Source organism: Azolla caroliniana, unplaced genomic scaffold (genome assembly GCF_043228905.1).
Source record: "Azolla caroliniana isolate FFs.n. ecotype wild unplaced genomic scaffold, voAzoCaro1.0.p SCAF_2, whole genome shotgun sequence".
In the NCBI taxonomy this organism is placed as follows: Eukaryota; Viridiplantae; Streptophyta; class Polypodiopsida; order Salviniales; family Salviniaceae; genus Azolla; species Azolla caroliniana.
This window is the reverse complement of record NW_028230437.1, coordinates 4,074,467-4,090,746: the sequence shown is the minus strand read 5'-3', so window position 1 is coordinate 4,090,746 and position 16,280 is coordinate 4,074,467. Positions and strand designations below refer to the sequence as shown.

At 35.0% G+C, this 16,280-nt stretch overlaps 2 protein-coding genes across 10 annotated transcripts; both read right to left on the bottom strand.

The window, feature by feature from the left end:
* Positions 1 to 475: 475 nt before the first annotated feature.
* LOC147867148 (LisH/CRA/RING-U-box domains-containing protein) lies at positions 476 to 7,931 on the bottom strand. 6 transcript variants are annotated; one of them, XM_087314931.1, is made up of 9 exons: positions 7,894 to 7,931; positions 7,407 to 7,508; positions 6,923 to 7,309; positions 4,937 to 5,140; positions 4,740 to 4,862; positions 1,508 to 1,693; positions 1,291 to 1,424; positions 1,015 to 1,201; positions 476 to 907 (listed from the first exon to the last, which is right to left on the bottom strand). In XM_087314931.1, exons 3-9 carry the CDS (start codon positions 7,250 to 7,252, stop codon positions 806 to 808), a joined length of 1,266 nt encoding a protein of 421 aa, XP_087171057.1. In that variant the 5' UTR covers positions 7,253 to 7,309; positions 7,407 to 7,508; positions 7,894 to 7,931; the 3' UTR covers positions 476 to 805. The 6 variants fall into 6 exon arrangements, with proteins under 6 accessions (XP_087171057.1, XP_087171055.1, XP_087171059.1 ...); XM_087314929.1 differs by having other exon boundaries at positions 6,923 to 7,279; XM_087314933.1 differs by having other exon boundaries at positions 6,923 to 7,276; positions 7,894 to 7,912.
* A 2,232-nt stretch (positions 7,932 to 10,163) lies between these two features.
* Positions 10,164 to 13,773, bottom strand: LOC147867147 (uncharacterized). 4 transcript variants are annotated; one of them, XR_015529318.1, is made up of 10 exons: positions 13,665 to 13,773; positions 12,902 to 13,071; positions 12,081 to 12,143; positions 11,816 to 11,835; positions 11,669 to 11,713; positions 11,325 to 11,407; positions 11,030 to 11,127; positions 10,767 to 10,855; positions 10,454 to 10,655; positions 10,164 to 10,340 (listed from the first exon to the last, which is right to left on the bottom strand). XR_015529318.1 is itself a non-coding variant. In XM_087314924.1 (9 exons), the coding sequence occupies exons 1-9, from the start codon at positions 13,726 to 13,728 to the stop codon at positions 10,529 to 10,531; spliced, it is 759 nt and encodes a 252-aa protein (XP_087171050.1). In that variant the 5' UTR covers positions 13,729 to 13,773; the 3' UTR covers positions 10,164 to 10,528. The 4 variants fall into 4 exon arrangements, 3 of the variants coding, with proteins under 3 accessions (XP_087171050.1, XP_087171052.1, XP_087171053.1); XM_087314924.1 differs by having other exon boundaries at positions 10,164 to 10,655; XM_087314926.1 differs by having other exon boundaries at positions 10,164 to 10,655; positions 11,328 to 11,407.
* Positions 13,774 to 16,280: the final 2,507 nt, after the last annotated feature.

The window sequence follows — 16,280 nt, the reverse complement described above, 5'->3', positions numbered from 1 at the left end:
AAGTTCTTCAAAAGATAAAGGAGAGCAATCCCATATGAGTCTATTCCACAAAAGAAAACTTGAAAGATAACTCTGAGGAGATTTATTTTCATTTTTATTTTTCCAAAAACAAGAAGATTTTTTTAATTCATTTAGTCCTCAGAGATGGATATAACTTTACGTACAATGTGCATATGCTTAACATCAACATATCATGAATGGCTGAGCTGCACGAATTCTTGATGCACATGATCTAATTTCTTCTTCCTTACATGACATATAATTTGGCTGAGCTGCACAACTTTTTGATGCATATTATCTAAGTTCTTCTTCCTTCTATGGCATAGTATGTATGCTACTATCTCTACAACGATCTACAGAACTAACCCAGTATTTTCTTCCTGTCAAAGTGCACTGTAAATTAATAAGAAAATGAGCGTACAATTTAATTGCCTGGAAAAGACTTGAAAATCCACCTCCCTAGAACTAAAAATAATGATTTGCAAAAGCTCTTATATATTTGCAAAAGAGCTCTGTACAATTGATTGAATGGAAGGATCGGCTATTTCAATATTGAGCAATAGCACACATTTACAAGAGGGTAAACCAAATGATTTAAAGTCAATTTATACATTACCCCCAAGTGTATTGATACAGACCCTAGCACAAGCTTAAAGAGGATTATCTTTTTACATCATCCACGGCACAAACTTGGTTATTATACTAGCATTCTGACCTTTGGCCTAAAGGATCTATCTTGCATTTCATTTGGTCAAATCATACTTTATTTCTGTGTTATGGAGGATTGTGCACATGTTGCATCACACTATGATATATATGCCTTTGAAAGCTCATTAAAGTTGCACACATAACCAGTCCTTGGACAGGTTATCTTCCCATTGTTTGATTTCGCCATCTCCTCAAGAGCCTGCAAATTGATCAAATGGAATCATTCAAACGTTGGACATAACCTTTAACCTTATATTGATGCATGTTGACGTGATAGGTTATTAAAGTTGATAGACAAGAGCTCACCTTGGTACTATAAACATATCCATTTGGTAAAACTTGGGGAGGATTATCTTCATCCATCAATTCCTTTGTTATGTAGCATACCAATTTTGAATGGATGTGCTTTGAAAATGGTAGAGGGGCTGCCAATTTCCTGAACATTTCTTGAGATAATGGGTCTTCTTTCGTACAGTCTTCCTCATAACAAAATCTTTAGGCCAAACTTTTAGTAAAGGAAAAAAGTTTCCATTAACATAATATTCCCAGACGTCAAGCACAAAACTATGCAGTAAAGGATACGGAGTTTTGAGTGCTGACAACCCTGCCTGAAGGTGAATGTTCAATAATGAATCTGTTGTCATCCCATAGAGTTTGCAGAATTCATCTTTAAATAGGTCAATTAAATCATCCCACTGCTTTGCATCAAACAAGAGCTAGCCAGGGTGGGAAGAGAAAGGTGAATACAACAACATCAAATTCTTACATGAACAGTCAAAGCAACAAAAAAATTGCTTACTTTATAACTCGCACAGTCCGTACTGCTTTTGAAAGCAAGAGTTGCCATGGCCTGCTGCAATTCTTTCATGTTTGTGCTCCCCCAGGATGCCAAATATTTTCGAGCATATGTTACAGCTTCCATCATCCGTTCTTCTCGTACTAATTCAATGAACTCTTGAAGTCTCAACTTAAATTCCAATTTACTCTGGCAGACAGGTTCCAAACAAATCAAGATTACAATGTAAATGTGTAATTTCGAAATTAAAACAGGAGAGATTCTGTCTACAATGGCTAGTCATAATCACCAAGATCACTTGATTACCTGTTGGGTTCTCCATCCCTATTAACTCGGATAAGAGAGTTCACTATCTCAAGTAGATATGTTGGCTTGGCAGCAGATAATGCATATCTACACTTGGATGGATGCCAAAGGATGTATATGCTAAGAACAAGACGAGGCAACTCACGAGACAGTTGATGTGTATAGTTGTGGAGTATGGCATGCTTGATTTGAATCCTTTTGCCTCCGTAAAGAAAGTCACAAATGCCTTTCCCTGCACCACTAAATGTAACCACATATAGTAGAGCAAGGAGATACGTGCAAGGGGAAGTGACTTTGTGGATTTCTACACAGACAAGGAAGAGTAGCCTATCAATGCCTCCTGGGGAAGAAGAGATCATATTTTGCTAAATTTAAACCAAATGGTACAGTAGGTGGTTTCGCAGGGAAAACATCTAACGAGAGGCAACCTCAGGCTTGGCATGAATATGGCATTCCCAGGCAGAAAGAGAAGAAGAAAGCGCCAATAAAAGGAGAATCTGTCGTTGCTTTGCAGATTTCTGAAAAAACTTCCACATGCACAGTACCTACCACGTGCTCAGCTTGTGCAGTGACTAAGGCCCTTGGAAAACGAATAGATATGCAACGGGGAATCTATGTGCTACATGAATCAGTGCTATGAAAAGTATTATGCACTCCTAATAGATTGCCAAAGGACATGGCTGGCACAAGTGGAGAGAAACAAGGATGCATGTTATCATCCAGTGGGATTCTATTCATTTCGAACTCTTCCAAGGGACTACAAAGACATCTATTTATAGGTCATGGCTAGCATAATTGGAGTGAAACAAGGAGTTACCCACTTTGGTCTTTATATACATGAGGTATCTAAGTAAATAGAGAGATTGGGTGGATCAAGAGAATGACATAATGTTACTATCTGCTAATGACAGTACATTGATTTCTGACTCTCCAAAGGGACTACAAAGACATCTGAATGCTTTATAGTCATTTTGTACAAACAAAGATTTGTGAGCAAATCTTGGATAAAAAGATACCAGCATTCTCATTTGGAGAGGAAAAGGTGGCATACACATGATCTGATACATACCTAGTAGTAACATTCACAGAGCCTTGGTTCTCTCTACAGGGGGCCGTGCATGTACTCAACTTCTTGTGAATACACAGTTCTTGGTACCCTTGAAATATAATGTGCACATATGCAGTTCAAAGAACCACAACAATGATATAATCAAGATAGAAGCTTGAGGAAAGACCCTTCATAGGTCACAGAAGTGGAAAGATTTAGAAAGACCTTTAGTCTGGCTGATTGCAAAGCATTAGTGGTCCATGAGATAAACCAGGCTGGTATGAGAGCAGCCCCAAAGTAACCAAGGCGTTATTCCAGTAAGTGACCAGTATCCAATGGATGTGCAAAAGAACTCAACATTATCATCAAAAGAGCAATTGCATCATCAAACCCGTTGGTATAGCATATAGACAGCACTATTGTAAGTTGAGATACAATATTGGTTCCAATCACATGGCATAAATATAAATGTGTCTATGTTCCAATATCGTTTGGAATGTCCACACTCAGACACAATCAAAGTGCAAAATATTAGCGTAATCAAAACTGATGTCATTAAGTTTGATAATGAAAGAATGTCCGCCAGCCCCAAAATACCACCTCATAGGAAGTTGACGCAATATAAGGATGGATTTAGTATGTCCTTATGCGTGAATACACATCACTCTCATGTTGAGCAGCTTACAACCTCTTCATATTAGATAGAGATTGAGACATGAAAATATGCATGCAGATCAAAGAAAGAATGGATCTTCCAATTGTGCCAGTGGAATGTTTGCCATTCTTTTCTCTATGAAATAAGGGGGTGATATCACTTCCTCTTCAAACAAGGCTTTGGCCCACTTTGTAACGCGATGGAATATAAATACCATTGATGCTCAGTATTGTTCTTGCTAGAAATCTAGGACAAATCCTCATCAAACTATTACAAATTTCTTTCGTTCCATCACTCATGCAACAAGTCACCCAAGGGCTACAAAGTAGGGTCTTAATCACAACATTTGAAAGAGGTTACAATAGATTGAGTAATAGCAATCTGTCATGCACATAGGCCGTGTGCATGTGGATCACAACTCCACCACTCTTGTTATCGATAAATCAAGACCATTATCACCCAACATGAAGGTGCATCCAACACTTCACAGGCCTCTCCATTTTTCATTGGCTCATGTTGGGGATCTTTCTATAGCAGACATTTCAGTCCATCTAGGTGCAGAATGGTAAGTATGAGAGTATCTGCTATTTTAGGGAGTTTTTATTGATTAAGCAATATTTAATTTGGTCTGCTGTTCTCAGATGTAACCTCTCATTTGATAAATATATTTTTGTTCACTTCCTAACAGACATAAATATATATTTTTTTCTTTCTATACTTTCTTCTGTGCTACAAAATCCGTTTCAAGATGCAAGATTAAAACAGATGCCATGTTTTACAACGCTTATCAATCAAAATTTCTGAGTGCTGCATGTAGATCTACTAGTTGATTTTTTAAGGATCAAGTTCTGTTCGGGTTTGGTCAAACGTCAGATGCAAAAAATTGTATATTATAACATTTCCTGGTTTTCATATGCCTGTGTCTGATGTCATCACATGCCATGTGTCATTATCTCAAACATGTTTCCACATTTCCAAACAAACCATATCCCAATTACAATTTCTCTCATTTAACAATACAACAATAACTAATGACCCCTCCAACTATCCTCTTAATTATCTATTTTCCTACATTTTAAACTCCTTTAAACAAAGTATAAACTTGCATATTCACAAAAGCTAAATCCTTTCTCTCCATAATATTTTGTAGATAATTAAAAAATCATATGGATATCTGTAACATGAGAATGGCACAGGCAGTTTAATAAGAGTTGTTTAATATATACCTTAGTTTTTTTAAGCTTAGATTTGTTTTCGGAGCACCAAGAAAGGGCCTCAGAACAGTCTTTGTTTCTTAAGCATTGGATAACCTTCTTTGCATCAACAAAAATATCGGTATCTACCAGATCCTGCAATGCCAGAAGAAAAACATTTAATCACATATTAACTTGATTGAAGTCAATCACGAGAATAGACAGTGTACTTGGATGCCACTTGACTCGGCCAGCTTTAATGCTGTGTCATAATAAGATGAACGAAGCATGTAGTCCACCAAGATGCGATCCACACGAATGTTGTTCCACTTTGATTGTATTTCCTTGCCTCCAAGCTGCAGCATTTCTAAGTGGTCTAATCGTGCTTTACTTCTTTGAACTTCTAATTGCTCACACTTGTTGCTCTCGTCAAGCTGCAAGAGCATTAAGACATGCATTGATTTAAACCTCCCAAAGTAATTTATTTCTTCTAGCCATCTTTGAAAAATCAACAACATAAAACATTGCCCTAGTTACACATGACTAATAAAATGTTTAACTTAAGAAACCTATTAAATATAGCAAAAGGTATCCTCATAAGCAAGAAATAAGTTTGGATTTAGAAACCAAAAATAGCAAGGCAATTAAAATCTGGCTTCTTATGATAATAAAATCTATGTTGTTGTTAATAATGCAGCTTGGAAACAACAGACAAGGAAATGTGAAACACTAAATATTGGAAATAGAAGATAGAAAGAGTATAATGATGGATTAGACACAAAAGTTCAATTTAAATTCAATGACATAAACAATGAAAATTCTACATCTCGTTGATGTTCATCTTGCTATACAATAATATGTTATTAAAACTGCAGCAGTCATGTGGAACTGAGCACTGAAAATATGTTAGTAATTGCATTGAAAACAAGTTGTAATTAAGCAATTTAGAGTGATCCCAATTAGTATCATTAAATTAGATAACGAGAGAATGTGAACAACAATGCCATTTGGTAGGAAGATGGCCTACTATAAAGGCAATATTATTACATTGCTGGCATGATGGATTTATCAATCAAGCCCCTTATGGTATAGATAGATAATATCTCTTGCATACACTCCATTGTGTGACATGACAGCTCATGATACCTTCACATCTATTAGAGATTGAGACAAGCAAACATGTACACAAAGATATGGAAGAATTGATCTGCCAATTGTGCCATGCAGATACGCAACCAATGGAACACTATGTTTACATTGTGCCTTTTTTGTGAGTAGAGCGAGATATCATTGCCTCTTTGCACAACTCTTTAGCCAACTCTGCGAGGTAAGGGAATACAAAAACCAGTCATGCTTGACACTGTTCTTGCTAGATATTGAAGTACATAGATTTTAATCTTTTAAATAGAATGACATATCAGCAAAATCCCTCACAGCATTCTTTGGTACCATCACCCCTCCCATAACGCATTACAATCAAGGGCTACAAAAGTAGCATCTCAAACATAATATTTAAATGGCGTAACAAAAGACCCAGCAATGGCATTTTGACATGCAGATAGGGCGTGTCCAGCTGGACTACAGCACCATCATGCTCATCATCGACAGATCAAGGGCATTGTCATCCAATACGGAAGATATTTTCCTTGCTTCAGGAACCTCTCCATTTTGTATTGGCTCATGCCAGAGATATTTCTTAGGCTAAAGTTTCAGTTCATCTACGTTCACAATGTCACATTCTTAGATAATGAAAACATTTGCTGATTTTACTAATTTAGTTTTATTCAGATTGGTTTGCTGTTCTCCAAGTCGATAACATTTTCAGAAACAATTCTTATTCAGTTTCATAGGCCATTTTAGCCTCTTAAAAGACGTTAATATACCTGCCACTCATTCACACTCCCCTGCTGATCATGGTTGCCGACCATTTTTTAAGACAAAGGAACAGATCATTTCGTGCCCCTCAAGGTGTCAGAGAACTCTATATTATGTAAGAGTTTTCTATGTCTGATCTCATATATCTATGAGAGGCGAATCCTATCATGAAAAGTTTTTCTACTCAAGTTCCATAGGTCATGTTTTGTTTGGGGAAGCCTCATAGATGATGTTACTGGCCTTCAGAAAACAAAAACACATCATCAAGATCACCACTGCCACCGCCACCATCATCATCTCCGTCTCTGGAAAACAAGATAGAAATGTATATATTTATATACCTTGCGTTTGAGACCTTGAAGGCGTGAAACAAGATTGGTAAGGTGTTGGACAGCCTCTTCTTTAGACAGATCTCTTTCAACAGCTTCAGCAACTCCAGAGACAACAGCATTCATCTCCTTTTCAACAAGCCTGTGGCTGATTCTGATGGATTTCTTGAGCTGCTCGAAAGGCACTTTCATCAACTGATACTCAAGCTTCAGAGACTCAAAGACTTGGTCATTCAGTCGAGCTGATGGGGATGGATGACGAAGCGGATGAGGTGAAGTGATTGCTGTTGAAGACGCAGGAGAATTGAGAGAACCATTTGAGATTGTCGCTTCTGGTTCCATCACGGGAAAATTGTTACTGCTGACCTTCTTGCACACAAGAAGATGGACATAAGTTCTCTGTACAAATCTCAGGTACGGCGGAGCTTCTTGCAGAATTTAGGTTTTTTATAGAAAGAAGCCAAAGAAACAATGGAGGAGAAAAAGATATCCTTACTGTGTATCTGCTATGGCTGAAATTCTTAAGAAGAATAAAGCAGATTCTTCACAGATCCGACAATTCCTGTGCACAATTGGGGTTCTTTGTGATTAGTTCTATCTGCAAAGAGAACGGGAGGAGAAGAATACGAATATACTTACTGCATATAAATGTCGACAATGGCTGAGCTTCTTGTACAGAAGATGATGATGATGGAGAAGCTTTTATCCTTCACAATTTCTGTGCATAATGCAGGCTTTCCAGGATTCTTTTATCGAGAAAAGATGAAATGAAACCGCAGAGAGACAGGAACAGAGAGATAGAGGGAAAGGAAACACTTACTGCGTGTAAATCTCAGTGATGATGACTCCGAAAGAAGAACAAGATGCAGTGTATGTCTGTGTAGTCTTAGGATTGGTCAGATTTCATTTGCGGGGGTTGAAAAGAAACGAAAAGACATAAAGGAGCAGACATAGAGAGAGAGAGAGAGAAGGATATACTTAACTGTGTAAATCTCGGCTATGGCGAGCTTCTCACAAAGGAGAAGAAGAATAAGGAGGAGGAGAAGTAGTAGAGGAGACAAATTCCTCTTCTTCTTCTTCTTCTTCTTCTTCGTTCTTTCTTCAGCCGCTGGATGAAGCCATGGATGGGTGGACGTGCGCAGAGAATTAGGGTTTGCGCTGCGGCGGTCTGTATTCGTGTGAGTCGATCGAAGGATTCGTCTCTGCAACTCACTGTTTGTTTGTTATGCAAATGCTGCTCTCTCCGTTTCTCGTTTTCAATTCCTTTTCTTCTAAACATATTATTATTATTATTATTATCATCAGCAGAAGCATCATTTTTATTTTTATTTTTATTTTTATTTTTTTTTATTTTCCATTTTCTATTTATTTTATTTTATTTTTCATTTTCTATTTTTATTTGTTTCTATTTTTTATTTTTTAAATTTTTATTTTTCATTTTTTATTTTTCATTTTTTATTTTTTTATAATTTTATTTTTTTATAATTTTATTTTTCATTTTTCTAATTTTATTTGTTTTATAATTTTATAATTTTATTTCTCATTTTTCTATTTTTATTTTTGTTTTTTTTATTCTTGTGTGTGTGTGTGTGTGTGTGTGTGTTGGTTAGACATTAGTATCGTTCTCTCTCAATTGGTTATTGATATAGCTCCTCCCCATTTGTTGAAGTTGCCTTTTTAAAGAGCAATGTTGTCATTAGTATTTGATCAAAGATTTTTTCCCTTTTGCTTGTATACATTCCCATTTTTTTTAGCATTGCCTTTAAAGGTCAATGATATTATTTCTTTTCAATTGAGTAAACACATACACTATACACTTTCCATTTTTCCCCGCAACTCCACTCATGGCCTTCTATTGCAAAGCTCAAGCTTTACCATAACATAACCATGGTTTCATAATGTGCTTTCAGTTTTGTAGCATGTGCTCAAAAGCCATCACTATTAACTCAGCTTCTCAAAGTTTACTAGCATATCCATATGAAGTACAAAACTTTTACAATCATGCAATATATGGTCATTTTAAAGAAATTATAATGTTTTGGCAAACTCTCAAAATGTTTGGGATATTTTGATGTATCTTGTTATTATTCTATTCAACAATCTACATTATTGGCAATGCACAATTTTAATATGCCTTTGTAGAGTTTTTGACTATAGAAATGTAATTCCTTGTTTGTGCATTCATAAAGGCAAACGATCCATAACTTCATAGACACATTAACAAATCTAGCAAATAGTATTCTTGATTACTAGATATAAACATGATGGATTCTATGGTTAAGGTAGTGACAATGTGACATGTTGCAATATGGAAGACCAAAGTGTTAGAGTGGAGGAAAACAAGAACAATGAAATGTTGTGGAGTCATGGCACCTTACCAAGTAGCACAAATGGAAAAGTTTGAGGCTTGTACAATCAAATGTATGCAAGGTGCCCAATATGGTATGTTATCATGTAGTTAGGTGCAATAAACCACAAAATACCAAGAATGTAGCTGAACAATGAGGTCAAAGCCTAAGAAGCCCGACGTATTTATGATTGAGGATTGAGCCCGAAGTCAAAAGTCAAGTATCGGAAGACTCATCTCATTCAAGCAAGGTGCCAAAGGCATTGTATGCTCAAATCAATTGGGGATGAAGCAAAGGAGGTTTATAATAAAGAACATAAAAGCTAAAAGATAAACCAACCAATCACTCAAAAGATACATTAGTTAGCTAGATGTGTTTAACACCTACCTTGGATATGAACATGTAAAACTTGATATATAGAGGAACTTACGGCTATATAAGAATGGAGGTGCTTTCCAATCAAAAACGGAAATACCATTAGAACCATATGAGAATAATAGACTATATTCATGGGATATACAAATTTTTGATCCGTTTTTCTTTATTCATCAATCTAGAAACTTCACTCTTGCCATATATATAATTGTGTTAAACTTCTGAAAACCTCTGGTCGTGTATTTATATGATTTGGTAAGATAACAATTTGCTTGCCTCTATATTGTTTTTGTCAATACAATTCACATGTATTTCTTTTGATCCTTCGTCTTAGCTCTATATTATTTTAATTCACATTATTTATTCTTCTTATTTCATCCTTTTGTCTAGTTAACCAATCCAGGAAAATTTCATACTAACCAGGTAACTTGTGCTATCAACTTCTAAACCAACCAGGTAACTTGTGCTATCAACATCTAAACCAGGAAATTTTATTTTAATTCACAGAATTTATTCTTCTCCTTGCATCCTTTTGTCTAGTTAACCAATCCAGGAAAATTTCACCTTAACCAGGCAACTTGTGCTATAAACTTCTAAACCCTTTTGATTATGTATGATATAATTTGGTGAGATATAGTGAAACATGTCATAAATCTCTTACTTTATTTTATGATTACATTAACATGGGTTTTTCTGTTATCCTTTAACTGATGAACCAATATACCATAATTTTATGATACATATATAGTGAAACATGTCATAAATCTCTTACTCTATTTTATGATTACATTAACATGGGTTTTTTCTGTTATCCTTTAACTGATGAACCAATATACCATAATTTTATGATACATATATACATACATATATGTATTAACTAAATATTTCTCCTATTCTACGTTTCTCCGCTTTCTCCACTCTCAATCATGTCAATATTGTTCTTTCCACATTGCAGGCACACACAAGTGTTCTCTAACCTGTTGCTTGATGAAGCATATAAAGATTCGAGTTGGTTTGCCTGGGTTTTATCGATTTGGTCAAAGAAACTCTTGCAAGGATAATTAAATTAGAGTGATTAAAAATTGTTATTGCTGTTTCTTAACACTTGCTAATATCAACATGGAAAAGGATATTCAGATGTTTCCTGCAGTGCTTGTGTTGCATGAGCAATGGCTTCCATCAGAATAATTCTCTGTTCCATTTCTTGCTTCTTCTTCACGACCTGAAAAAGAAACAATGATCACAAACAAATCAATACATTCTTTCTTTCTTCGGTTTATCATATGAAACAAATCAATATGTATTGATAATCTGATAGACGAGCCAAGTACTGTCAATTTCTTTCTCACAGGAAATAACATATATCTGAGAAAAATGTGAAGAAGAAGAGACGCACCTCATCATATCTGTTTAGCAACACCTTCTCTTCGTTTCTCATGTTTTCAATGCATAAATCTGTGAAGTTATCTTCCTGACTCAATATTTTGTCCGCTTCTTCTCCAGTGAATGGAGAACAAAATTATAGGAATTAGTTTATATTGTAATGGAATAAGTGTGATCAGTATAGGCATTAAATTTGTAAAGATTTGTTGCATAGCAATGAAATCAATGATCGATATAGATAATACAATTGTAGGAGTTGAGATAACAAAACTGTAGGAATTAGTTCTAACAAATCTGTAAAATCGTACTACCATTGGCAAATGAGATTTTTGCTGACTTCTCTTCAAGTAAAGACTTGAGGTTGCTTTCAGAATAGTAATGCCTCATATTCCTGTTGGAAGAGAAATAAACAATCATTCTAGAAAGAAAAGGCTTTATCTCACTCTGAACAGTGCAGTATGGGAAAAATATATGAAGATAGTAAACCTTAACCTAGATTTGTTAAGAGCATTTATAACAAATATCTCAACATCTTAAGGTATTTACTCTAAAACATCTTTAAATTTTGGAGATATCGAATCCCTTCACCTTCAAGCTTTTCAAAGGATTATTTTGAATATGCAAGAAAATAAAATCATAAGAAGATCCAAACCTCATTCTTTCATTGAAGTCCAGCATTTCCTTTATAAACTTTTCCCTGATATCATATCCAGTCTGAGTCTAACTTTCATCAAAATTTGTGGCGATGAAAAGTTAAGATAATTATGTCACTCAATGTAACTTGAAAGACTGAGAATACCTGTAGTTTTGTTCTTCTTTCTGATAGGAAAAACCATGGCATGTTAGAAACAAGAATCTATGGGTTAGTTTGTTTGTATTTACTGCTAAGCAAAATCCTCACGTCAAGGGGGGGAGGCATATAAGAAAGAAGAATCTATAAGTTTATTTGTTTGTATTTACTTCCAAGCAAAATCCTAAAGTCAGAAAATTTGAAGAGATAATGAAGATATATTTAGGACCAAGGCTTGATCTGAAATGTAGTAGAGAGCTATCATCATCTATACCTCTAAAGCTGTGGCTTCTTTTGTTGCCTTGGCCATCTCTTCTTGCTGAGTCTGAACTCTAGCCTGTATTATGATTATGAGGCAAGCACATATAATGGTTTTCTTTGTTTTATTCACAAAAAGAATGCCAAAAATTATTAGGTCTTTTTTGAGAATCTTGCTTGAATGTTCACAGTACAATCCAGGGATTCCCAAAAGGAAAGAGTTCTACCACCAAAGCATGCGTTCAGCTACTAAAGTTTTGTTGAGGTTAATCGTTAGAACTAAGAGATTTTTGAATTTCCAGAAACGTTTGAAGCTTCCTTTGAAAACTTTTTAAATTTTAGGATTGTTTTTACCTTCACTTTCAAGTTATTACGCCAAATATCTCAAAATTTTGATGTATTTCTATTTTCATTCCGATTTATGAGTAAACATAGAGCTTCAATCTCACAAAATTTGAAGGTGTGCTTCTAATATTCTTAGTGCAACTACCAGTCATCGAGCTTCCATCTCAAAATTCAAAGGTTTGCTAATATTATTAGTGCAAATTACTAAACAGTGAGCTTCAATTTCACAAAATCTCTGTCTCTGTCTGTCTGCCTGTCTCTCTCTCTCAAGATCATGTATTAAAGACATTCCAGCAAACGTAATGATACATTTGCTTCAATTTTGAAACAAGGCAATTACATTTGCCTTGTTTCAAAATTCACACTCGATCACAAGGGAAGTGAAGATATTCACAGACAAACAATATATTCATGTCACCCTAATTTCTTTAAAACAAATAGCTTGTTTTTTCTTTTCATAATTTTTAAGTTTTATTCATTGTTCATGTTCACCTGTCTGCTTTTGAGTGCAGCTTCTGTAGAAGCTAGATCAATTTGAAGTTCTTTCAGATGCTCTTCAGCAGATTTCTTCTTACATTTTGCTTCTTCAAACACTTTTCTGGCCTTTTCAAGATCCACGTCCAACGCAGCATTCTGTCCCTTAAATTCTTCCACGGCACGCTCTATATTTAAATTTATATATCATTTTACGAGTCTATATATTTATTAGATTTTTATTTTTTATTTTTCTTGCTCTTTCCAATTTTTCAAAGAACAGCAGAACAGTGTTCGCGCAACAGATGGAAAACAATATATTCTCTTCATATGTAACAAAGCTTCTGCGTGATCTCATACAAAAAGGCTTTCCATTCTTCACTTTTGATCAAGAGATTAGGATTTCCAAAGGCCTCAAAAATTACAAACTTTCCATCATCTTTATAACTGATCAAGACAATCAGATGAGACAAGTGGTATATTCTTCCTTGTGAAATACAATAAATATTCATTGCTGTTGTCCTTTGATCCATGGCACCTTGCAAATAGATTGTCCAGAATGCAATAATATTCATCAAAGAACTGACCATTCGAAAAAGAATTGGAAGAGCAAGTTCTTGCTACACAAGTGAACTTAGGAATTTCAAAGTGTAGAAGAGATTTGAAAGAAATAAATTAAAGCTGAAATGTGAGCTAATCTGAAAGAATCTGAAGGCATACGACTATAGTGAAGAAAAACATATAATTTGCGAAGGAAAATGAAAGTTTTTCGTTTTTTTACCTCCTTCAAGACGCTCATTGGAGTATATTTGAAGGAGAGAGATGAGCTTCTGTTGTTCCGCCATAGCCACGACCGAGAGAGAGAGAGAGATCGCTATATTAACGACGAGGCCGAACACGGCATTGTGTACATCTCCAAATGCTTTCACGTCTTTGAACGCGAGAGAGAGAGAGAGAGAGAGAGAGAGAAACGATTTCAAAATACAACCTCTCCGATATCGCTATTTCCCAGAATGCCCTTGTAATTAATTTTGTTATTTCCCAGAATGCCCTTGCATTTTTGTTATTTCCTAGAATGTCCTTGTATTTCTCTTATTTCCCAAAATGCCCTTGTGTTTTTGTTATATCCGAGAATGCCCTTGTATTTCGTTATATTCCCAAAATGTTGTTGGATAGGCAAGAAACATAAGGGAAAGTAAGTACCCCATCTGACCAATGACTCGATTTCTCGGGCTTCAAAATGAAGTGAAAATATACACACTTTGCGACAGAGTAAATTTTTCCTGCATCTTTGAAAAGATTCGTTACTGTTGATAGATACATCAATTTCATGCATGTCCAAATTCGATGCATGTAGCTTTGTCAACTCTCATGAGAAAGACATCATCCAATCTTATTTTTGGTATTGATTGGTATTGAATGAAAATAGCATAAGGGGCGATGAACCTTATAGGGCATTCTACAATATCTTTGAATACAATGAAGTAGTTTGTGTGTGTGTGTGTGTGTGTATGAGCACATGCGCGCATAAATGTATATATCATCAATTGTATTAGTGATTGTAAAGATCTAGAACCAATCATTTTATGGACGTATCATGTAATGTGTTGAGTAGTAACCAGTTACCAAACTATGTATTGAAGAACATTTCTATGACATACCTTTGTAACACTTTTCTAGTTGTCCTCTGGACTACTTGGGCATTGAATTTTTTAGATGAATCTAGTTAAGGTGAATATTAATGTTATAAGTGTTGTTTCGTGTGCATTTCAATTTTGAGTCTTGCCATTGACCTTCTTGGCCACATTTTGATTCCTTCCTATCACAAGCCATGTGCTTGATTCACTTTGTTGAAGACAATACTCTTGCTTGATTTGATGTTATAAGTGTTGTAAGTGAATATTAATGTTATAAGTGTTGTTTCATGTGCATTTCAATTTTGAGTCTTGCCATTGACCTTCTTGGCCACATTTTGATTCCTTCCTATCATAAGCCATGTGCTTGATTCACTTTGTTGAAGACAATACTCTTGCTTGATTTGATGTTATAAGTGTTGTAAGTGAATATTAATGTTATAAGTGTTGTTTCATGTGCATTTCAATTTTGAGTCTTGCCATTGACCTTCTTGGCCACATTTTGATTCCTTCCTATCATAAGCCATGTGATTGATTCATTTTTTTGAAGACAATACTCTTGCTTGATTTGATAAAGGAGTATTTGTGTATTAAATCTCCTACTTATTTGGAGGGGATTATCCTACTTAATTTGATAAAGGAACATTCATGTATATATTCAAGTGTGGGACTCACTAATGGCCATGCTTGATTTCTTTCCTACTAGAAGTGATGCATCATCCAATATTTTTTAGAATTAACCTTGTTTCTTTCAAACCCTTGATTATTTTAAACTTCTGTTGTGAACATTGTCAACTGTCACCTATGATGCTACTCGAAACTTCAGTACTTAGATGGCAATATTGACAAATCACTAGTTTGGGAGATAAATGGATTTTGGAAATTTAATTTTAGATAATACTTGAGATTGATGCCATATTATGCTCATACATGAAGATTTAATTATTTGGACATGTGGTTGTTGGCTCAAAAGCCAATGTGTTGCATTATCCAATGGTTCCTAATATCAATAATGTATCCCTAAGCCATCATTACCTCCTATAAAGTGCCCACGTTCAACCCCAAAACAAAGAAACCAATATTAATTCACCTTGTAATTGCCAAATAACACAAACCATCGATCATAATGTTACTCTTGCAAAACTTTGATAATCTAATATCAATTGAATTGTAAAATAAAACTTCGGCGATGTGGCTTTTTTTGGCCCCCCATTATGGAATGATCCCAAATTTAGATGTGTAAATGTAGTTTTCATGTATGAGCTCTTTTTAGCCTTTGTTCATCTTTCACCCAAAATATTTAAAATGATCTCATTGTTAACTTGAGATCATAATCTATGTCAAGGTGACATGCAATCTGTGTTTTTGTTTTAAAGCTAAATTTCTAGCTTTGTCCTTTCAGGCTGTGAGCAATGTGACTGATATCATTGGGCCAACATTGATTGGCAAGGTATAATTCTTTTTTAACTATTTTTTTGATAGAATAGTATCATTTCTTTTGTTTAAAAACGCCATATCATTAAATTATTTTTCCCTTAGCTATTTGTCGTGAAAGATGCCATTCTTAGTGCTCGTAGATTTCACTGCTCATTCAATGGACTTGATCGTATTCTTGGTGGAGTCAAATTATTATGTATATAGACTTCATCAATTTGTATGGATTACATTTGATTTTATTGAATGTTTTCATAAAAACACTAATTATGTAATGTAGGAATTTATGATTCTCCCAGTTGGTGTTTCTTCGTTTGGGGATGCTATGT

Bases quoted from the DNA above. Each gene is read 5' to 3' on its own strand.
- LOC147867148 (XM_087314931.1), bottom strand. From the start codon at position 7,252: ATGGAACCAGAAGCGACAATCTCAAATGGTTCTCTCAATTCTCCTGCG. The intron at 1,694-4,739 runs GTATATATTAAA...CCTGTCTGCCAG, and splicing joins CTAAGCTTAAAAAAACTAAG to AGTAAATTGGAATTTAAGTT. The intron at 1,425-1,507 runs GTAAGCAATTTT...CACCCTGGCTAG, and splicing joins CGGACTGTGCGAGTTATAAA to CTCTTGTTTGATGCAAAGCA.
- LOC147867147 (XM_087314924.1), bottom strand. From the start codon at position 13,728: ATGGCGGAACAACAGAAGCTCATCTCTCTCCTTCAAATATACTCCAAT. The intron at 11,714-11,815 runs GTATTCTCAGTC...ATATGATATCAG, and splicing joins AAAGAAGAACAAAACTACAG to GGAAAAGTTTATAAAGGAAA. The intron at 10,656-10,766 runs ATATCCTTTTCC...AATCGATAAAAC, and splicing joins GCACTGCAGGAAACATCTGA to CCAGGCAAACCAACTCGAAT.